General features: G+C 39.9%; 1 protein-coding gene across 6 annotated transcripts in view; it reads right to left on the reverse strand.

Annotated features, from left to right (window-relative positions):
• LOC111834140 (protocadherin-9) overlaps nt 1-17,599 on the reverse strand; it is a 158,408-nt gene extending 140,809 nt beyond the window's left edge. For 5 of the 6 annotated variants that reach the window (XR_002835926.2, XM_023793108.2, XM_023793109.2 and 2 more), the window contains exons 1-2: nt 17,322-17,599; nt 13,649-16,804 (exon numbers count right to left, since the gene is read on the reverse strand). Coding sequence is in view for 5 of the 6 variants with exons in the window: in XM_023793108.2 (XP_023648876.1) it covers nt 13,649-16,681 (3,033 nt within the window). In the remaining variant the exon portion in view is untranslated. The remainder of the gene's footprint in view (nt 1-13,648; nt 16,805-17,321) is intronic. The other variant, XM_023793107.2, reaches the window with a different exon arrangement.
• Between the last annotated feature and the right edge of the window lie 412 nt (nt 17,600-18,011).

Raw genomic sequence — 18,011 nt, forward strand, 5'->3', positions numbered from 1 at the left:
TTAGCAAATTAATTCAAAACACTAAGCTTCAGGACATCGGCTGGTTTTTGAATGTTAATAGCAACTCCTTCACTTTAAGGAGGGCTAGATTTACAGAGCTTAGGCTTACTGCCATTTGGTTTTTACAATATGTACCATGCTATACTTGAATGTCTTCTATGGGTAAAAAGAGGCCTTGTTTTTTTGTACACTAAGAGTGATCAACATCACAATGTGAATTATTTGTGACAGTCAACAGTGGCGATAGTAATATGGTTGAATGCCTCTGAAATAGTTTATTTGTTACCATTTGTGTTCATATTGTTATCTGGCCTTTCTCTGAGAGAATTCCTGATATTTAAATATTAAATATTGTTCTTTTTAGCTACAATTAACATTTTAATGCATTACAGTACATTAAAATAATTATTGTAAGCATGGACTTACAGTTCCTTTGTGTAAAACAACAATGTGAGTTTGACAGTCTGTCCAAATCATTTGAAGCATTCAATGAAAAATCATATTCAGGTCAAGGTGCTTTGGTTATGCTATATATCTTTTAAGACAGAATGTACTCCTTTCAAATATGTCTGACACATGTCATACTTTGGGATATTACTTGGCCAGATAACTGCAAAAAAAGCAAACACCTTTTTAAATGTATTCCGAAACCATGTAGTATTTATCAGTGCTTTCCAACAGGAAATTCTTCATATGTTGACAGATGACCTCTGTAGGCAATCCAGAAGAACAAGGAGGACAGTGACTTCAGTATTTTGGAATAACCACTCACTTGTTTGAAGGCTGTGTAATGTGCCACCCTTATTCATGCACAGATCCTGTGATCTTAGCCCGGAGAGACATTCACATATACACTTTAAAGGGCTATCATTGTGCAGAATCAGAGACGTACCCATTAAAGGAATGTGCTATCGACAAGAGGTCACATGATTCACAGAGCAGGCTGTTTCAACGGGAGACCTCAGCTAAATGCTTGAAGTCAACGCCAGTCACATTATCTCCACTATTCCTGGCAGGAGCTTCCGCTCTGCCCAGAGTAGCCTTTGCTCTTCATAAGCAATATTCTGTCTGGAATGATATATGCATCCATTTTTCACTTGTAGTGCATGGGCCATCTGATTGTCTTTTTGAAGGGCTTGTTTCACATTAAATAAAATGCACGTGCTGGGCTAGCCTCAGAATGTCTTGCTACTGCTCTTTGTGAGCCAAGAAATTTGCATTTTGTGTCCCTGATTGCAATGTCAATGAGCAAACAAAAAAGCCATACAGTACAACAGGGAATGTTAATCTCATCACTAACATCCTGCAAAACTAAACTTGTAAACTTGCTATACTCCATGGGAAACTCAATTTGCCCACGGTCAACCATGTTAAAATCTGAGAATAATAAAATTTGTTTAACCTTAATGAATAAGAACACAAATATTTAACATGTTTTCATATGTTTAAGACTAGATAATGGCCCAGAATATCCTGTCTAAATCTGAGCCAGTGAAAGGGAAAACTATTATTCCGAACAATTTGTTATGTCAGTGACAGTGAAATGAACGTCAAACCATATTTATGTACGTTCTAAATGTTCCTTTGGGATGTACTTCATAGTACACTTTCACCGGAAACAGATATATCACGCCCTTGTTGACCCAGATGACCAAAGCTCTTAATCAATGTAAGTGATAAATGTGGGCCGGGAGTAAAAGAGCAATGTCAAGGACATTATCAAAGAGCAGAGTAAGTAAACATGGTAACACTGACTATATCAACATCACATTGAAATATGCTATTAATTCACAAAACTTTTTTTTGACGAATAGGAATTAAAAAAAATAAAAACAGAAATAAATATGTTGACCTGTGCCAAGCTAACCTGACACAGTTCTGCAAATAAAACAATAAATTCAGTCAACAATAAAATGCTAAAAGCAAGAACAGATTAGGATGCCTATCAGCCCCACATACAGCAAGCAGCTGCTTAAAAATGAAATGCTCTTATGTCAACTATATTATTTGATGTGTTGTTCCGACGTCCTTTTCAATTTTCATATGCAGTATTTATCTGTAAAAATATCTCAGGCACATAGGCTTTCAAGTAAGTAATCTAATGATGTCAACTGTAAAAGAGGACATTTTAAAATTGCAGAGGCATATAATCTTACATTTATTTATTCGATTTATTTTTAAAAATGCATTTCTGTTTTTCACTCCCATTTTTATATTTTTCAATATTAGATTTGGATTCACTCATTTCCCAGTGAATTTAATTAACTACAAATGTTGTATTTTTTATTTTCTGAGAGAAATATCCAAGTGACCTATACCCATTATGCTGAATATGTGTCACTGTATGTATTCCTATTGTGGGTTTATAAATATTTTTCACCATCTTCCCTCTCTCTCTTTTCCCCAGATAAATGGCTGTGTAACTTAATATGCTAAATCTACAAGAAACAATTGGGTAGGATGATTAAACACTGAACACCATGGACTGTTATTCATATTAAACATTAATATCATTTCCATGGAACTAGTTTGATATGACTTGTGCATCGTGACACGGTGCATTACTCTGCTGGAAGAACCCATTAGAAGATGGGTAAATCGTGGATGGTCTATACTGTGGTATTTAAACATTGTTTGATTGGTGCGCCAAGAAAACATTCCCCACACCCTGACGCCACCAACACCAGCCTGAACTGTCTGCACAATGCCCGTTGAGTGCATGGATTCATGCTCTCTACACCAGATTCAGATCCAACCATCTGCACGTTGTAGCAGAAATTGAGTTTCATCACATCAGGAGGCCTCTTTTCTAATGTCCGGCTTTTCGCTTTCAGTGAGCCTTTGGCCTTTGCAGCTTCAGTTGCCTGTTACTAGCTGACAGGAGTGGAAGCCAGTATGGTCTTCTGCTTCTGTACTAATGTTCAGAGTGTTGTGCATTAAGGGATACTTTTCTGCTCACCGCTGGTTTCAAGAGTAGTGATTTGAGTTACTATATCCTCCTTGCCGACTTGAACCAGTCTGGCCATTCTCTTCTGAGCTCTCTCTCATCAACAAGAACTACCACTCAGTGGATGTTTATTTTCATCATTATGTGAAAACTCTAGAGGCTGCCGTCCATGAAAATCCCAGGAAATCTGCAGTATCTGAAATACTGGAACCACCCTGCCTGGCACCAACAAGCATGCGATGGTCAAAGACACTTAGATCCCAAGTTTTTCCCATTCTGGTATTTGAATTCATGATTACCTGAAGTTCTTGATCCATTTATGCATTGAGCTGCTGCCACATGATTGGCAGATTAGATATTTGCATGAACGACATACAGTATATCATTTGAATCTTACTATTGTTTAACTGAATTTCAACACAGCGGTGACAAAAAAAAAATCTCTTTCAACAGATCTCATCAACAAGTGTACAGAGAGAATCAATCCTCCATTTCACCATGAAATAAGTGCAGTTTTCTCTTGGAAGCAAAAAACAAGGCAAAGCAGGATCAATGTAAAGTACTGATTTAGTCTGAAGTAGGGTAGGGGGCTCTTTTACATCCCAGACCTGCAGTCATTCTCCAATGGTATGCACAGACTTTGGGAATAAAAATGTTTGGTATTAGACATCATCTTGGTAAAGCTTCCCAGTTTCTGTGTCCCAGTTTTCTCCACCAGCATCAGAAAATGATAATTTGATCATGCAGAACATTAGACACATTATATTGTGTGGACTGCATTGTGCAGACATTTCTCAATTATGATTCCACTATCTTTATTCATCCAAAATTCTCCTTGGCATGGCTTTCCATTCAGTTTCATGTGTTAATCAGTTGTTTGAGTTTTCTTCTACTGAAGATGTAGTAAACAGGAATTTATGAGTTAAAAGAAATATGTACAGTCTAAAACAATACATGGTTGGTAATGGATTGTTTATTGATATTTGTATCGCAATGCAATAGTTTAGAAACTTTCATTAAAGGGATTCAGGTTCTTTTAGTAAAAGTATTATAATCGGATAACATTAACATCAGCTTCAGCTTCAGCAATCTAGCACCCATTCGGGTTGCATCGCTGCTGATCCACTGCAATTTTGTTGTGATCCTGGGGCTGACCCCAGAAGGCACGGGTCAGAAGGTAAGGAAGACCCAGGATGGGATGGCATGCCGGGGCGCACACACACACACACACACACACACACACACACATTACGGGGCATTTAGAGACTCGGGTCCACGCATGCTGGATGGCTTTGGACTGTGGGAGGAATCTTCAGAGCCCGAAGGAACAAGGAGAGAACATGAAAACTCCAACTCAGAGTCTGGCAAGAATCAAACATAACCCTGGAGGTGTGAAACCGCAGTGCTGCTCACAGAGCCATGGGGCTGCCAGCAAGCTAGCATTTCTGATGAAATATAACATTAAAGCTAGCATTTCTGATGAAATATAATATTAAATAAACAAAACAGAGCCATGAGTAATGCCAATACAGATTATCTGCATAGTACAAAATGTTAAGGGAGCTGTGAAGGAGGATCTCCGAGCTGCAGAATTGAATAAACAATAGAAGTCCCATGTGCATTTGTTTCACAAAACTGTTAACTAGTGCAAGAATTTAGAATTAAAACTTTATTAATAATTTTCAATGTAATGTATATGAATGTCTTAAAAAACAGTGTCATTCCATGTTTCTGCTATATGATACATAGAAAGATGTGTTCATCCTCAAAGGCCACATAGATACCGCTGATACAAATCCATTTGGGAACAATAATATCACAGTTTCGTGGAGCTCTTTCTCATGAGATGCAGAAAACTGCAGCAATGTCACTCTGAAGTGAGCAGCAAGCTGTGTGCTTCAGATTGCCCAATTTATCTTATAATGCTAGTGTAACCCACATCAAATTTCAGGGTTACACTAGCATTACGAACGTCAACTCAAACACTAACAGGTTATAGAGCCAACAGATACATTACATGCAGTGTGTATCTGCATTATATTATGTCAGTACGAATTAACTGTGCTTTCCTGTTTGTCAACTTTTGCAAAGTGTATTTCATAGTCAAAATAAAAGATATTAATCAGCAGAATGGAATTTTTTTTCATTAATACTAACAGTAAATGCTACCAAACAACCGTACACCAGATACAGCCTGTACCCACAAGCAAATCCTAAATTATAGATCTGCTAATAATTGCAGCCACCAGAGATATGACTAACAGCTTTGGACTGTTTTAAAATCCATTATCATTATCATAGATTGATTTGGTTAACAAATGTAGTTATCCATGGCGATTATCTAGCAGATCAAAGTGATACCTTAAAAAAACAGTGTAAATCACAACAGTCCTGCCGACTTATTTTGAATCTGCAAGCTCAATTTGAAGTAAATACAGAAAAGATGTTGCTACCACACATACTGTATAGACACACTAAAACAAAATCTTCAATCTATCCCTGTTTGACATTTCTTTACATCCTTATTGTGGTGCATATATTCACAAAGATATGGCATTTACCTTCACAGAAATTGCCTAAAATGATTAACATTAAATTGTATGTGGTAGAGCTAAGGCACAAGGCACCCAGTTGTTATTTTGTACGTGATACTTGCATTTGGAAGATATATTAAAGGAGTAAGTAGCATGTCAAAAATAATACTGCATTTTGCATCTAACAGTGCTGCTCCATCATTCTGAATCCGGTTGAAGTAGTTCCAGCCCCCTCTGTTGACAACCGTGGGACATCTCTACTTTGAGAAATATAATTGAAGGTTTGTCTTGTTATCGTTCCAGCTGACAGCAATTACCTGACAGACCTTCTGCCTATTAAGTGTGGCGGGAGTTGCGTTGGCAGAAGGTCGGTTTGCCTGCAAGAGCTGCCTGTTGGTCGTAAACATCTGAAACGCAACCTGAGCTTCTTCCTTATCACCCCTGGTGTAACCTGAAACACCACAGACTCCGCTGGCAGCCACAACACTTCAATCAGAGACTCATAAATTCTGCCTAAAGGCAACAAAAGATTTTTAAATCTCTTTGACACAAGCAGCCCACACATTTAGACATTATTGGGAACGTCTTTTCTTTCCTCTTCTCCGTTCCCTTTCACGGCTGCCAAACTGTAAAAGTGGAATGTAAGAAGTGGGTACTAGAGCTGAAACTCCTCGCACCAGCGAGAGATCACCCAGGAGTTCTTGTGGGTGGGAACTAGGGTTATGATTTTCAGGCTCAACCAGGATGTGCAGAGTACCATAGGCTTCCACGTTCTATAAAACTTATTAGCTGTCCTGCCAAGTTGGGATATTCAAGGTTATACTGTGTAAGGAGCACAACACCTGGAGTGACCATTGCTGTTTGATGAATGTACAGACGCACTCACTGTGTCATTTATACGTTGATGAACACCTTCAACATAACAGCTCCTTCACCTTGTGAAGAACATATGCACACAGTGCACACATTAATTTAACACATTAGTATGGGGCATAAAAACAAGCAAGTAAATAACTGAATAGTTCTAGCCCAGGTTACTGACCATATCGGAAACATAGGAAGAAGAATGAGAAAGGACTGGAAAGGCTGAAATGACCTCAGGCGTGGAATATTAGCTCTCCTGCACTGATAAGAGAAGCCCTTCTGTCCTTACGGGGGCTTGGGGACTCTCAGGAAAGGTGAGTTAGAAAAATGACAACGTCAAGCAGACTAAGCAGTACTAAGGTACAGATCTTTCAGGCTTACTGTCTTTTTTTCTTTCTTAGTAGGTCTGACTACTCGTACTTTACTGCACACGTTACTTTGTAAAGCACATTACTGCACATACTACTGCTTAGTGCTAGATTATTACGCAAGAGCAATGTTTTTAGCAGAGAGTTTTAGAGTCGAGTTTAACCAAATTAAATAAGGTTACTTCTGATTCCCTTTTGGTATCATTAAAAATCATTTACAGAAAAATTATGGACCTTTTAACCCTTCACAAAACCCAGAAAGGTCAGCCAACCTGAAGATGATTCAGTGAAGCACAGGATAAAAACGAAATGATAAAGTGAGTTAAGTTACACAGTGGATGGTTTGTTCACAAGCACAAACACACACACAAAACCACAACAAACAACCAGACCCATCACTCTGAATCCAGTTGAATCCAGTTCAGTTCTGCTTCAGAATGTGGATGGATTTAAGTACTTGGCTATTCAAAAACATTGACATCTTATTATGGAGGCATGCTTAGCTACCATAGATACCATGAACACTGCTTAATTTCAGAGCTTATGTGTTTTATTATAAGTGACCACTGTTAATTTTTACCTTTTCTAGTCTAGACAGCTTCCCCAGAAAAGGTAAATATTTGTCACTGTATTTTTTTCTGCATGTTACTTCCTAATTGTTATAACTAATTTTGTCTTCTAAAATGTATCTATGTATAAGGTAACTTTATTAATCCCATGTGGAATTTTTTTTTCATATACAGGAATTACATAAAGTGCATAGATGCATATAGTGCAAAACAAAGACAAAGAGCAAAGACAGTACACGGTAGAAAAAAGCAGACATGCAAACAGTATACAGTACACAAACAGAACATTGTGGAAATAGAATATTGTGCAGGGAATTAAACAAACAAACAAACAAACAAATGGTGTATGCGCAATATACATAGTGAAAGTCCTATGTGTTTCAGATGAAATGCTGTTGAGATGTGTTATGGCTAGAGCTTGGGTCCAGTGTGTCCAGAGGAGATATTATGATGCCTGATGACATCAGGCAGGAATGATCCTCAGTTTTTCATTATTTGGGAGACTTCTATGACACAACCATTAAGTAATTACGGTATGTGCTGCATTGAGCTACCGACAAAGGTAGCTATATAACACCGTAAATAAAAAAGATGAGTAATTCACTGGCCTTGATATAAAAATCAGTAGAAATCCTGTCCACTGAACTGGAAAAGGATTAATGAATTCCTCGGATGCCACCTACAAGTGGCAGTGAAACCAGGTGGTTACTGGTAACCCTAACACTTTTAGAGAGGGTTATTTAGAGCTCATTGGATTTTACCCTCACGGTCAAATATCTGACAGGGGAAGTGTTAGAACCTTCTGGCAGCAACTGCCAGATCCAGCAGTCAGTCCCTTACACTGAGACGCTAAACTGAAGGTCATCTAATTATTTTCCCATCTTTCTATCTCCACAGCAATTACCTGAAAAGGTGCCAAGCCATTGAAACGACTGGACTGCTTCGTCATGTGCTCTGCCTGAGTACCTCAGAGCTAACTTTTTTACTTCCCAGAAAGCTCCAGGGAGGCTGGAAACTACACCGATACCCTCCAGTCACTGGACACTCAGATTGCCGCTATGGACGAAGGCAGGTTCTGAAGGGTATTCTTGGGTCAGTTGGCTGCTCTGAATCGTACTTCGTTCTCGTCCAGTTTTGGGTAGCCTAATGGGCTCGACAGGACTGGTGGTTAATGTACACAGTCGGATCCACAAAGAACATTGAGAAAGTGTACAGAGTTAAATGTATTCTATTTCATTTTTCAGTACATAGTGTGAAAATTGGATACTTGACTAGAGTAACTTGTGGAGATATTTCAACTAGAAGCAAAATTTGAACAAAATGAGGATGAGCAAAACAACAATTTGGAAACATTTATTATGAAATTGTAATGGTGTAAACACTTATTCAAGCAATGCTTTTAAAGTTGTTTATTTTTTGCTTTGAATCTATACTTGTAGATTACCGCATTTTAGCCCAATACAAACTTCAGATTGATTACAGGAATTGAAACAGGTCAATAACAGAAGATCACAACACATGAAGCATGGTTACCAGGCAAAATAAAGCAGCTTATATACAATGTATAATACAGATATTGAATTTAAAATTTTTACTAAGGCTCAAGGTAATTTTGTTACTTGTCAAATTAGGATATAGTTTGTATCCTAACTAATAATACAAGTATTTTCTGAATCACCAGACCATGGCAATAATAATGTAAGTGCTTCTCACACAATGACCCTGTCTAGGACAAGGTCCCTAGGCACATCACACAATACCTAATACCTAGACTTTGAATGGGTCTACAGAGGGTGAAATTATGAAACATAATGACAGATTTGGAATATCAAAGCCTGCATGGTTTAGAAAGCCCATCCAATGAGGACTAACAACAAAAAAGCAGTATAGGGCAGAACTGCAATAAAATTATACATAATATACTGGAGCATTACCATTTTCCCCTCTGTTTCAAACAAGAAAGAAGGAGCCAAGAAACATTTTCTTCAAGCCTCTTAGTTTGGGATGATGCAGAACAGCTTCCTAGCAAGGAGGAGTGTTTGGATAATAAACAAATAATATTTTTTGGAAAAATTTTATGACATGACTTGGTCAAGTAACCTACAAAGAGTCAAATGTGGGTCACAGAAAGAAAATTAAAGGACTGAGATGTCAGTGAGTATATAAATGATTAATTCCTATATTTGTGTGCTCTCAGCTTTGCATGGCCGATCCCAAGAAAATGAGATATTCAACAGCACTGACCTGATAACGAACTACAGCTGGAAATCAAAGCATTTTTTTTTCAGCTTTAATAAGGAAATGTGGATTTTCTTAAGTCTCCCTTAAAATCCTTTAAAGCAGAAACATACACATGACAGCCAACCTGATATGCTTAGAAAATTACTCCACTTTAACTAATAGACTTTTCATCGGGATGATTGAACATGTGCAAAGGGTTACATGGTACTATCAACAAAATCAGTGTAATCACCTATCCATCCATCCTCAGACAGCTTGGAGCCTGCCACAGGCAGCAAAGGGCAGACTCTAGATAGACCCTGGACCGGCACGCCAGTCCATCGCAGGACAATGCTACAGACGATTTAGAGCCACCTGTTAGCCTGACTGCATATCTTTAGATTGCAGAGGAAGCCAGAGTCCCCCAGTTAAACCAACATGAAGAGAACATGCCAACTGATACATAGAGCAGAGTCAGGATAGTAACCCCCAACCCTAGACGTATGTGGCATCGGGGTTACAGTACCCGCTGAGCCATTGCACGCCCCTAACAAGCCACATAAATGTGAGGCTTACATTTAAACAAGAAAAAAATACCTATGAAATTAACAGAAAAGAGCTAGAATGGCAGGTAACATCGGGAACGTTCTCACTCCAAATAAAGATGCGTGAAAATACAAGAAGTTGTTGTTGAGTGTTAAGTTGCTTCATTTGTCTGCAGTGTTGTAAAAACAGTGAACAAATGGATGAATTAATATTGGAATCTCCCCTGTATTATTAGGAAAAGTTTCCCATTTCAAAGTAAAGCATAGATCTTTCATAATATGATCTATTATAGACAGTGACTGTATCTAGGTCGTGTAAATAAGGTCAGATGCAGTAACAAAGATATACTGTTTCACGTTGCATATTAAGTTACTTGAATACAAACACTATCATTCATGTACTATAGTAATATAAATTAAAATAGACTCTTTGGTCACTCTATGCATTAAGGGGAAGGGACTCATAAATCAAAAATACCTGTACATTATTCAAAAGTGATTGCATCTCCATTATCATAATTCATCATAATTTAGGAGAATGACTCAAATTATTTTAGGGCAATTAAATAATACCTTCAGTTTTGGACTTTAGCTTGTGCAACAAAAAAAGACAAGTGACGGTCAGTCCTATATTGTTACTTGTAATCTAATAACAAACTAAGGCCATCCTACTGCCAACATCCTGCAAAGGAGACACCCAAATAGTATCACTGAAGCCCAGATGAGTGGCACTCGAGGGGAACTAAAACATCAGCTCTCTTAAGTACAGCACTGTTATGGTCCATAAATTAAAAAAACATATATCCTTTACAACAATATATGTGCCATCTACCCAGATCTTTTATTACCATGTAAAATTAACCTTTGGAAAAACAGAAAATAAATTATATCACTATTATCTACTAAACTGTCCCAGATAGGTCTGATTTGTATAAGATGTTTTTTCATTAGATTTAATGGCTAATGTTAGGGCTGACTTAAGATAGACACTGCAATTCAATGTCATTCATGCTGTTCAGTGTAATAGCTTAATTTATTGACCTAAAATATGCCTTCAATGCTATTTCAAGCCTGCCCCCCCCCCCCAGCATCCTAGGCATGTACCGTCAACAGACTAATTCACGAACCACTGCAAATTTCACAGAGGGTTTCAAAAACATGTGATAATGATATGCAATATTTAGGAAGTTGACAGTTTTGCATTGCAGTGTCGAACAATTAAATCTGACCTTGAGAATGCTTGTCTAAATTTATCATATTGTGCTGTTATAATTCAGCATTTTCATTTACTTGCAGAGTACTACATTGTATTTTTCAGTTGCACTTGTGGATATATGCTATCTCCAGTTAACAGCCTAATATCCTTCCCTATTCATTAGGTCAAAACAAACCTTTGTTAGAAGCACACAACAAGTGTGTGGAAATGAGATGGCCAAAGTGTGACAATAGGAGCCGTAACAAAGGCAAACTGTGAAGCGAGCAGGTAAGGCAAAGCGGCCTTACAGGAATTCTGTCAGCAGAAATCAGTTCTGGCAGGCTTTCAAACTACACTTTGAAATTTGTTTTTTTTAAAAACACGAACCCATTTTAAGCACCATTAAGCCAATAAGGGCGATGGTAAGACTGTGTCCCGGAATGTTAGGCAGCCAACACCAGCGTGGTGCAGGCAGGGTTTAAAAAAACAACCATTTTAGTGACTAAATCAGTTCACTCAATCAATGTAAACAGAAACAATACAGCCAGTTTCAGCTACAAATTACAGATTTCTCCAATAAATGTATGTTTTTTTTCCTCCAAAGTTTTGCCTTAAAGTATTACACATAGTCTGTTTTCAGATTTCAGTCGTTTAATAATAACAGTAATAATAATAATAATAATAGAAAAATGAATAAATTTATAATCCCCCTGAGGGTTTTACAGACTCAAACCAAAATATGTTACTGACTTAAACAAGGACATGTTTTCATTCCTCAAACTGCTGTTACAAATGTTTCTTTATACAGAATGAAAGCACAATCAATCACTTTCTGTAGTTTGAACTAAATAATGTTACAACCTTGGGAAAACGCACAATGATTTTAAGGCCAGTCAATATTGTATATTTCTCACGTCTTACGTATTGCATTGTAAAGTTTTAAAATAACATTAAGGAATAGTTTTGTACCCTTGACAAGTCTGTGCATATATATAAACTTCCATTCCAACAGCCCACAAATAAACTAATAGCCTTGTCAAAATGAACTCTGTTAACGCAGAGATAAAACATACTTTTATAAGATTGCCAAGGAGGCTTATAAAATGTGTCCCCTTGTATTCCGCTCTCTACAAACAAAAAGGTCATTGTCACCTCTTGTGCGATACCCTTTATGGCAATTCCTCACCCCACAATGCCATTTGTCTAGACGTTATTTTTTTTTCTTGTCGTTCACAATTAAAAAACAATATCAACATCAAATATGGCCATTGGCGTCAACTTTAGTCCACTTAAGTAAAAAGCTGCACAGTCTTCCATTATAACGGCCAGGTATTATCACTCATGGGGGTAACTGTTTATCTGCTGTGGGTTTGCTCTGTCATTAGACATCAGAATGTCTGAGCGCTTGGAGCAGCCAGCACCTTCTGCTACTCCCATTACAGAGCAGGCTTACTGCATGTTGGCACAGCGCCAGGTCACTCCTTGAAGAGCAACACTGCCATCTATGGGTCATCTTAATATTCCTTCCTGTGTGTTCTATCACACTATTGTAAAATCTTCAAATTAATAGTGGTTTTGCAAAATCATGATACAGAATCATTAAGTAGATAAAAATGAACATTCTAAGAGTTTCTATGGTTCTTTTTTCATCATTAATTCTATAGCATGTTTAATCATGCACTGCTATGATGCAACTGTTAAGTTAAAATTATTTCATAGTATTCATTATCATAATTGTTTCTCTAGATTAAGTTTTTTATGAAAATCTGACCACACAGACGTACGTACATGTTCTGGCAATACTGATTTAGGCGCCAAAAGGAAACATTAAAATGTAATAAACAGAAATGAATACAGCTATCTCTATGACTGACACACACAAGCAGGTATACACATAGATATATCAATTTTCGAGCAGCTGTTTTATGTTATATGAATTCCTACAGGAAACAAATATAAAAAGGCCAGAAAAAAATGTTTCCTTTACATGTTTTTTGTTGCTTTGGGTAACCGAATAGTTTGCCATTAAGTTTCTCATTCTTCCAATCACTAACACAGCCCATGTGGGGCTTCATAACCAGCAACTGGTTTGTCTGTGTATTTACAACATGAGCTCAAGATTTAAACCATAATACAAAATAGCTAAACAATAATAATAAATGAAAATGTTTGGTCTTTCTAACAGCAAAATGTGTACATATTCATCCATTTTTAAAACAATGTACAGAAGCATATGAATCGCCTCATTATTTTCAGGTTTTGGCTTATATGTATATGAATGGGGCTGTAACAGGCAGATCCTCGTAGAATCACAAAGCAGAGCAAACAGCATACACTGGCACTTCAGTGTGGCTGCATCGAGTAACTGTATGCTGAGCTTATAGACCAGTAAATGTGCTCTTTTACCTGTTTGCTGTGCAGCGGCCCCTTTGTCTTGAATCCACCCTGGGAGCTGCATTCAGAGGCACTGAAGTGGTCTGAGCTAGTGGAGGATCGCTTGGAGAGGGAATCGCAGCCCCCAACAAAGGTGTTGTCCAGCGGGAGCTCCTGAACCACGAGGTGCTTCTTCACCGTCACGGGCGTGTCGGCTTTCAGGTGGAAGGCCGAAGGCGGCGAGGCCGACTTGTAGTGCCGGGCCAGGTCGGGGCTGCTGGGTTTAAAGGTGGACGTGGGTGTCGTGCGCCAGTCAAAGCGTCCCAATCCTTGCTCCTCCAGCTCTGCTGGAAGACTGATAGTGCCATTAATAGGTTTGCGCATCGGGTCATCGGGTTTGGTTTCTTCAATGGTGACGAAGTTCAGCAGGGAATTTTTGGGAGACTTTCTTTTCTTTCGCTTCTTTTTCTTGTTTTGCTTGTTTTCCTGATTGGGGGACATCCATTCAGCACCCTGCTTTTTCCTCTGTGCCGCCTTGAATCTCGTCGCGTGGCGACAGCGCAGCAAGACAGTGACGAATATGACCACGATTACGACCATAGCCCCCGTCATAATAGCAATCATAATTGTCAAGTAGTCTCCGTTGGAGTAAGTCTCACTGCTGTCCCCTATGTTCTTATCCAAAGGGGTCTCCATGGTTCGGCGAATGAGGTCGTAGATATGTGTGGCATTGCCCACAGTGTCATTCACATACAGAAAGACCAGAACCAGTGTGTGGAGTGACTTTGGGTAACCAAGATCGCTTATGTTTACCACCAGCCGATGGAGACCAATGTCAGCGACGGACGGCTTCTCCTCCAGGGTAATGTTTCCCGTTACGGGGTCGATCCTAAACAAACCATTGTTGTTGCCACTTACAATGGTGTATTTCAGCTCAGCATTCATGCCCGTGTCCCCATCCACTGCGAAGACCTCAGCCACAACTGACCCAGGGATAGAAGACAGGGGCACCAACTTGAACGAAGTATTTGATGGGGGATAAATAACAATGGGGGTGTTATCGTTGACATCAATGACATTTATGGTTACCTTGGCAGCCGAGGAGCAAGGAGGCCTCCCGCCATCCATTGCCCTGACATCAAAGGTGTAGGAACTCTGCTGCTCTCTGTCAAAAGACACATTGGACTTTATAACTCCAGAAAAGGGGTCTAAGATGAAGTTTTCGTCGTCATTCAGTATGGAGAGCATCACGGCCGCATTCTCTCCAGCATCGGCGTCAGTGACCGTGATCACTCCCACTGTGCTGTACTTGGGCAGGTTCTCTGACACGAAGAACTGGAAGTGGTTATGGGTGAACTTGGGGCTGTTGTCGTTCTCGTCCTGCACAGTGACGATGACGGCGGCTTGGCTCTGAAGCGGGGGTGTCCCATTGTCTCTCGCCGTCACTGTAAACAGAAAGCGTTCCTGGTCCTCCCTGTTGAAAACCCGTGAAGCTGTCAAAATCCCCGTTTTTCGGTCAAGGTCGAAGAAGGAGGCATTGGGTCCGAGCTGGTAAACAATCTCCGCATTCTTTCCGCTGTCCTCATCCATTGCGCTGATGGTGGTGAGGAACAAGCCCCTTTTATTGTTCTCCATGACTGCCAGCTCGATTACGGGCTGAGTGAAAATGGGGGGGTTGTCATTCTCATCCTCTAACCTCACTCGGACTAAAGCCGTCTGATTCAAGCTTGGCTTGCCAGAATCAGAAGCTACAATTTTAAAGTTATATTCTTTGGTGCTCTCATAATCAAGCAGTGAGGACGTCTCTAACAAATATTGGTTGTCATAGACGGCTTTTAGGTGGAAAGGGACATCCTTTTCAATAAAACAAATGACTTTTCCATTGACATCTGTGTCCTTATCTGACACCGAAATGAGAGCGATTTTAGTATTAATAGGGTCCTTCTCAGACAGGAAAACTGTGCCATTAATTGGACTGATAATATACCTCAGATCTATAGTTGGAGGATTATCATTAACATCCGTTACGTTAATAATAACACTGGCTCTAGCTGGACTAGAGCTACCGTCACTGGCCAGCACTACCATTTTGTGGATTCCACTTTCCTCTCTGTCCAGTAGCCTTTGCACCGTTATAAGGCCTGTGGTGGAGTTCAATGTAAAAAGCCTTTTAGTGGCTGATGAAACCTGGGGTCCATAAACGTATCTGATCTCAGCATTGGGCCCGATATCTGCATCTGTGGCTTGCAGCTGCACCACAGAAGTGCCCACTGGGGAATTCTCCGGTATGTGGACCTCCATCTGACTTTCTTTAAAAACCGGCCGATTGTCGTTCACGTCCGTCACCGTGACCTGAAGGATGGCCGTGCTGGACTTGCGGGGACTTCCCCCATCTTCAACCTTGATCTTCATCACATAGGTGTCCTTCTGCTCCCTGTCTAAGTTCTGCTGCACGATCAGCTGCGGCCACTTCTCCCCCTCCGGCGTCTCCACGATATCCAAGCCAAAGGCATTCTGCCCATTTATAAGCTCATAATGCTGCACGCTGTTGAAGCCGGTGTCCGGATCAGTGGCGGAAGGGATTGCAAACCGGCTGTTAATCAGCGTATTCTCCGGGATGGAAATGTTTATAACAGGAGAAGGAAACATAGGAGCGTTGTCATTTGTATCCTTCACAATTATTTTGATTTTAATCAGCCTAAAATAGTCATTTGGAAGGATGACCACCTCGATTTCAAAAGAACATTCATTTTCCTCATTGGATGGGCTGGGACAGAGCTTTTCTCTATCAATGCGGTTTGAAGTTGTAAAGATCTCTCCTGTACTGCTCAAAACTCTGAGCAAGGGGTTATCCCCAGCTTTAGAAACCAGCCTGTAAACCAGATTAGCACTCGCTCCCGTGACAGCATTCGTATGTGAAATGTTCAGATCCTTTGGTATGTTTCCAATGAGAGTATTCTCCTGCAATTCCTCTCTAATAGGGTAGATCAATTCTTGGGCAATAGCTGGATCTAGCCAACAGAATGTGACCATGGTGGCCAACAGGTAAAAATCCTTAGGGTCCATAGCAACTGCTTAATGGTCTTCCAGTTGTTATTTCAAACGTTTGTTGTCTGCTTTCATGCACAGCTGTGCTAGAAACCAAGATTCATCAAACCCTGAATTTGCAGGAGCCGCTGCCAGACCGCCCTATAAATAAACGATAATAGCAATGTTACTTATTACTTGTAAAGCAACCGCACTGTTGAAAACATGACGGAAAAATGGCTCTATAAACTAATATCCATCAAATTGCACTCGATGTTTTATATGTCATAATCATCAGAACATATCGATTAATATAAAGCAACACAAATGATCCAGTAACTGTTTTCTTCCATAATATATGCCGTTTTTTCGCATCATCCTCGAAAAATAGCCCCTTTAAGTCTGTTAGCCATTCCCCAAGGTAATGCCAAATCACCCCGAGTAACCATTCAAGTACTCAGCATCATCTTCCAAGATGCAATCCAATAAAATACAAAACTAGTCTCCAGGCGACGTTTCAAACACTTGATAAACTTAAGGAAAACAGCGCGTCGTTTGCAAAACAATATTAATAGTCATATTTCACTCAACAAAGAATCACACACTTGTACACTAACAAGAAAAAAAATAAATAGATTTTGAAAAATTGATAGTTACAGTATAATGCGCATTTTCTTACCGCTTATAAAAAGGTACTGTCAGCGAAGGTTTGGCTGAAGACAAGCTTCCCGTGGCCAGATATTGGAGCCGCACATGATTCCCCAAGATTATGGTTCCCGCAAGCAGCGACCGTAAGAAAAAAACAAAGCGAGTCCAAGTGCAGCGTGTCGAGCTGCTCGCTCATTGTCAGCGCGGCTCCACACCGACCCGGGGACGGAATACGCGGTGATCCATCGGAGAGAGAGAAGCGATGCTCAGGGGTGGCCAGGGAGACTGTGTGTGTGTGTGTGTGTGGGAAGGGGGGGTGGATGAGGGTGCTGGGATGGAGGGGCGGGGGGGGGGGGTCAAAGATTGACGTGGTAACGAAGCATGTATCAATTAAAGCCTTGGTTCTGGCTTTCAACTTTGCACCGCTGGCTGCGATCGCACTCACGCCTGTGCCGCAGGTCGCTTGCGATCCTCTTCAGTAATCAGGATCACCTGATCGCACTGTGCTCCTCTGGTCAGAGCGGGTCCATGCAGTCGCTCCACATCACCGTACTCCATAGAAGCCCGTGTTGCGACGACTGTGGGATCTATTTTAATGTTATTCTCAGTGCAGAGGGAGCCCGTGCCTCACTTTTTCTATTGCAGAAAGGAATTACAAGTTCACTCTGATCAATGTCCATTTACCAATGTAAGAGATGCCTGTTTTCTGCTAAATTAAGGA

The sequence above is a fragment of the Paramormyrops kingsleyae genome, chromosome 16 (assembly GCF_048594095.1).
Source record: "Paramormyrops kingsleyae isolate MSU_618 chromosome 16, PKINGS_0.4, whole genome shotgun sequence".
Classification (NCBI taxonomy): Eukaryota; Metazoa; Chordata; class Actinopteri; order Osteoglossiformes; family Mormyridae; genus Paramormyrops; species Paramormyrops kingsleyae.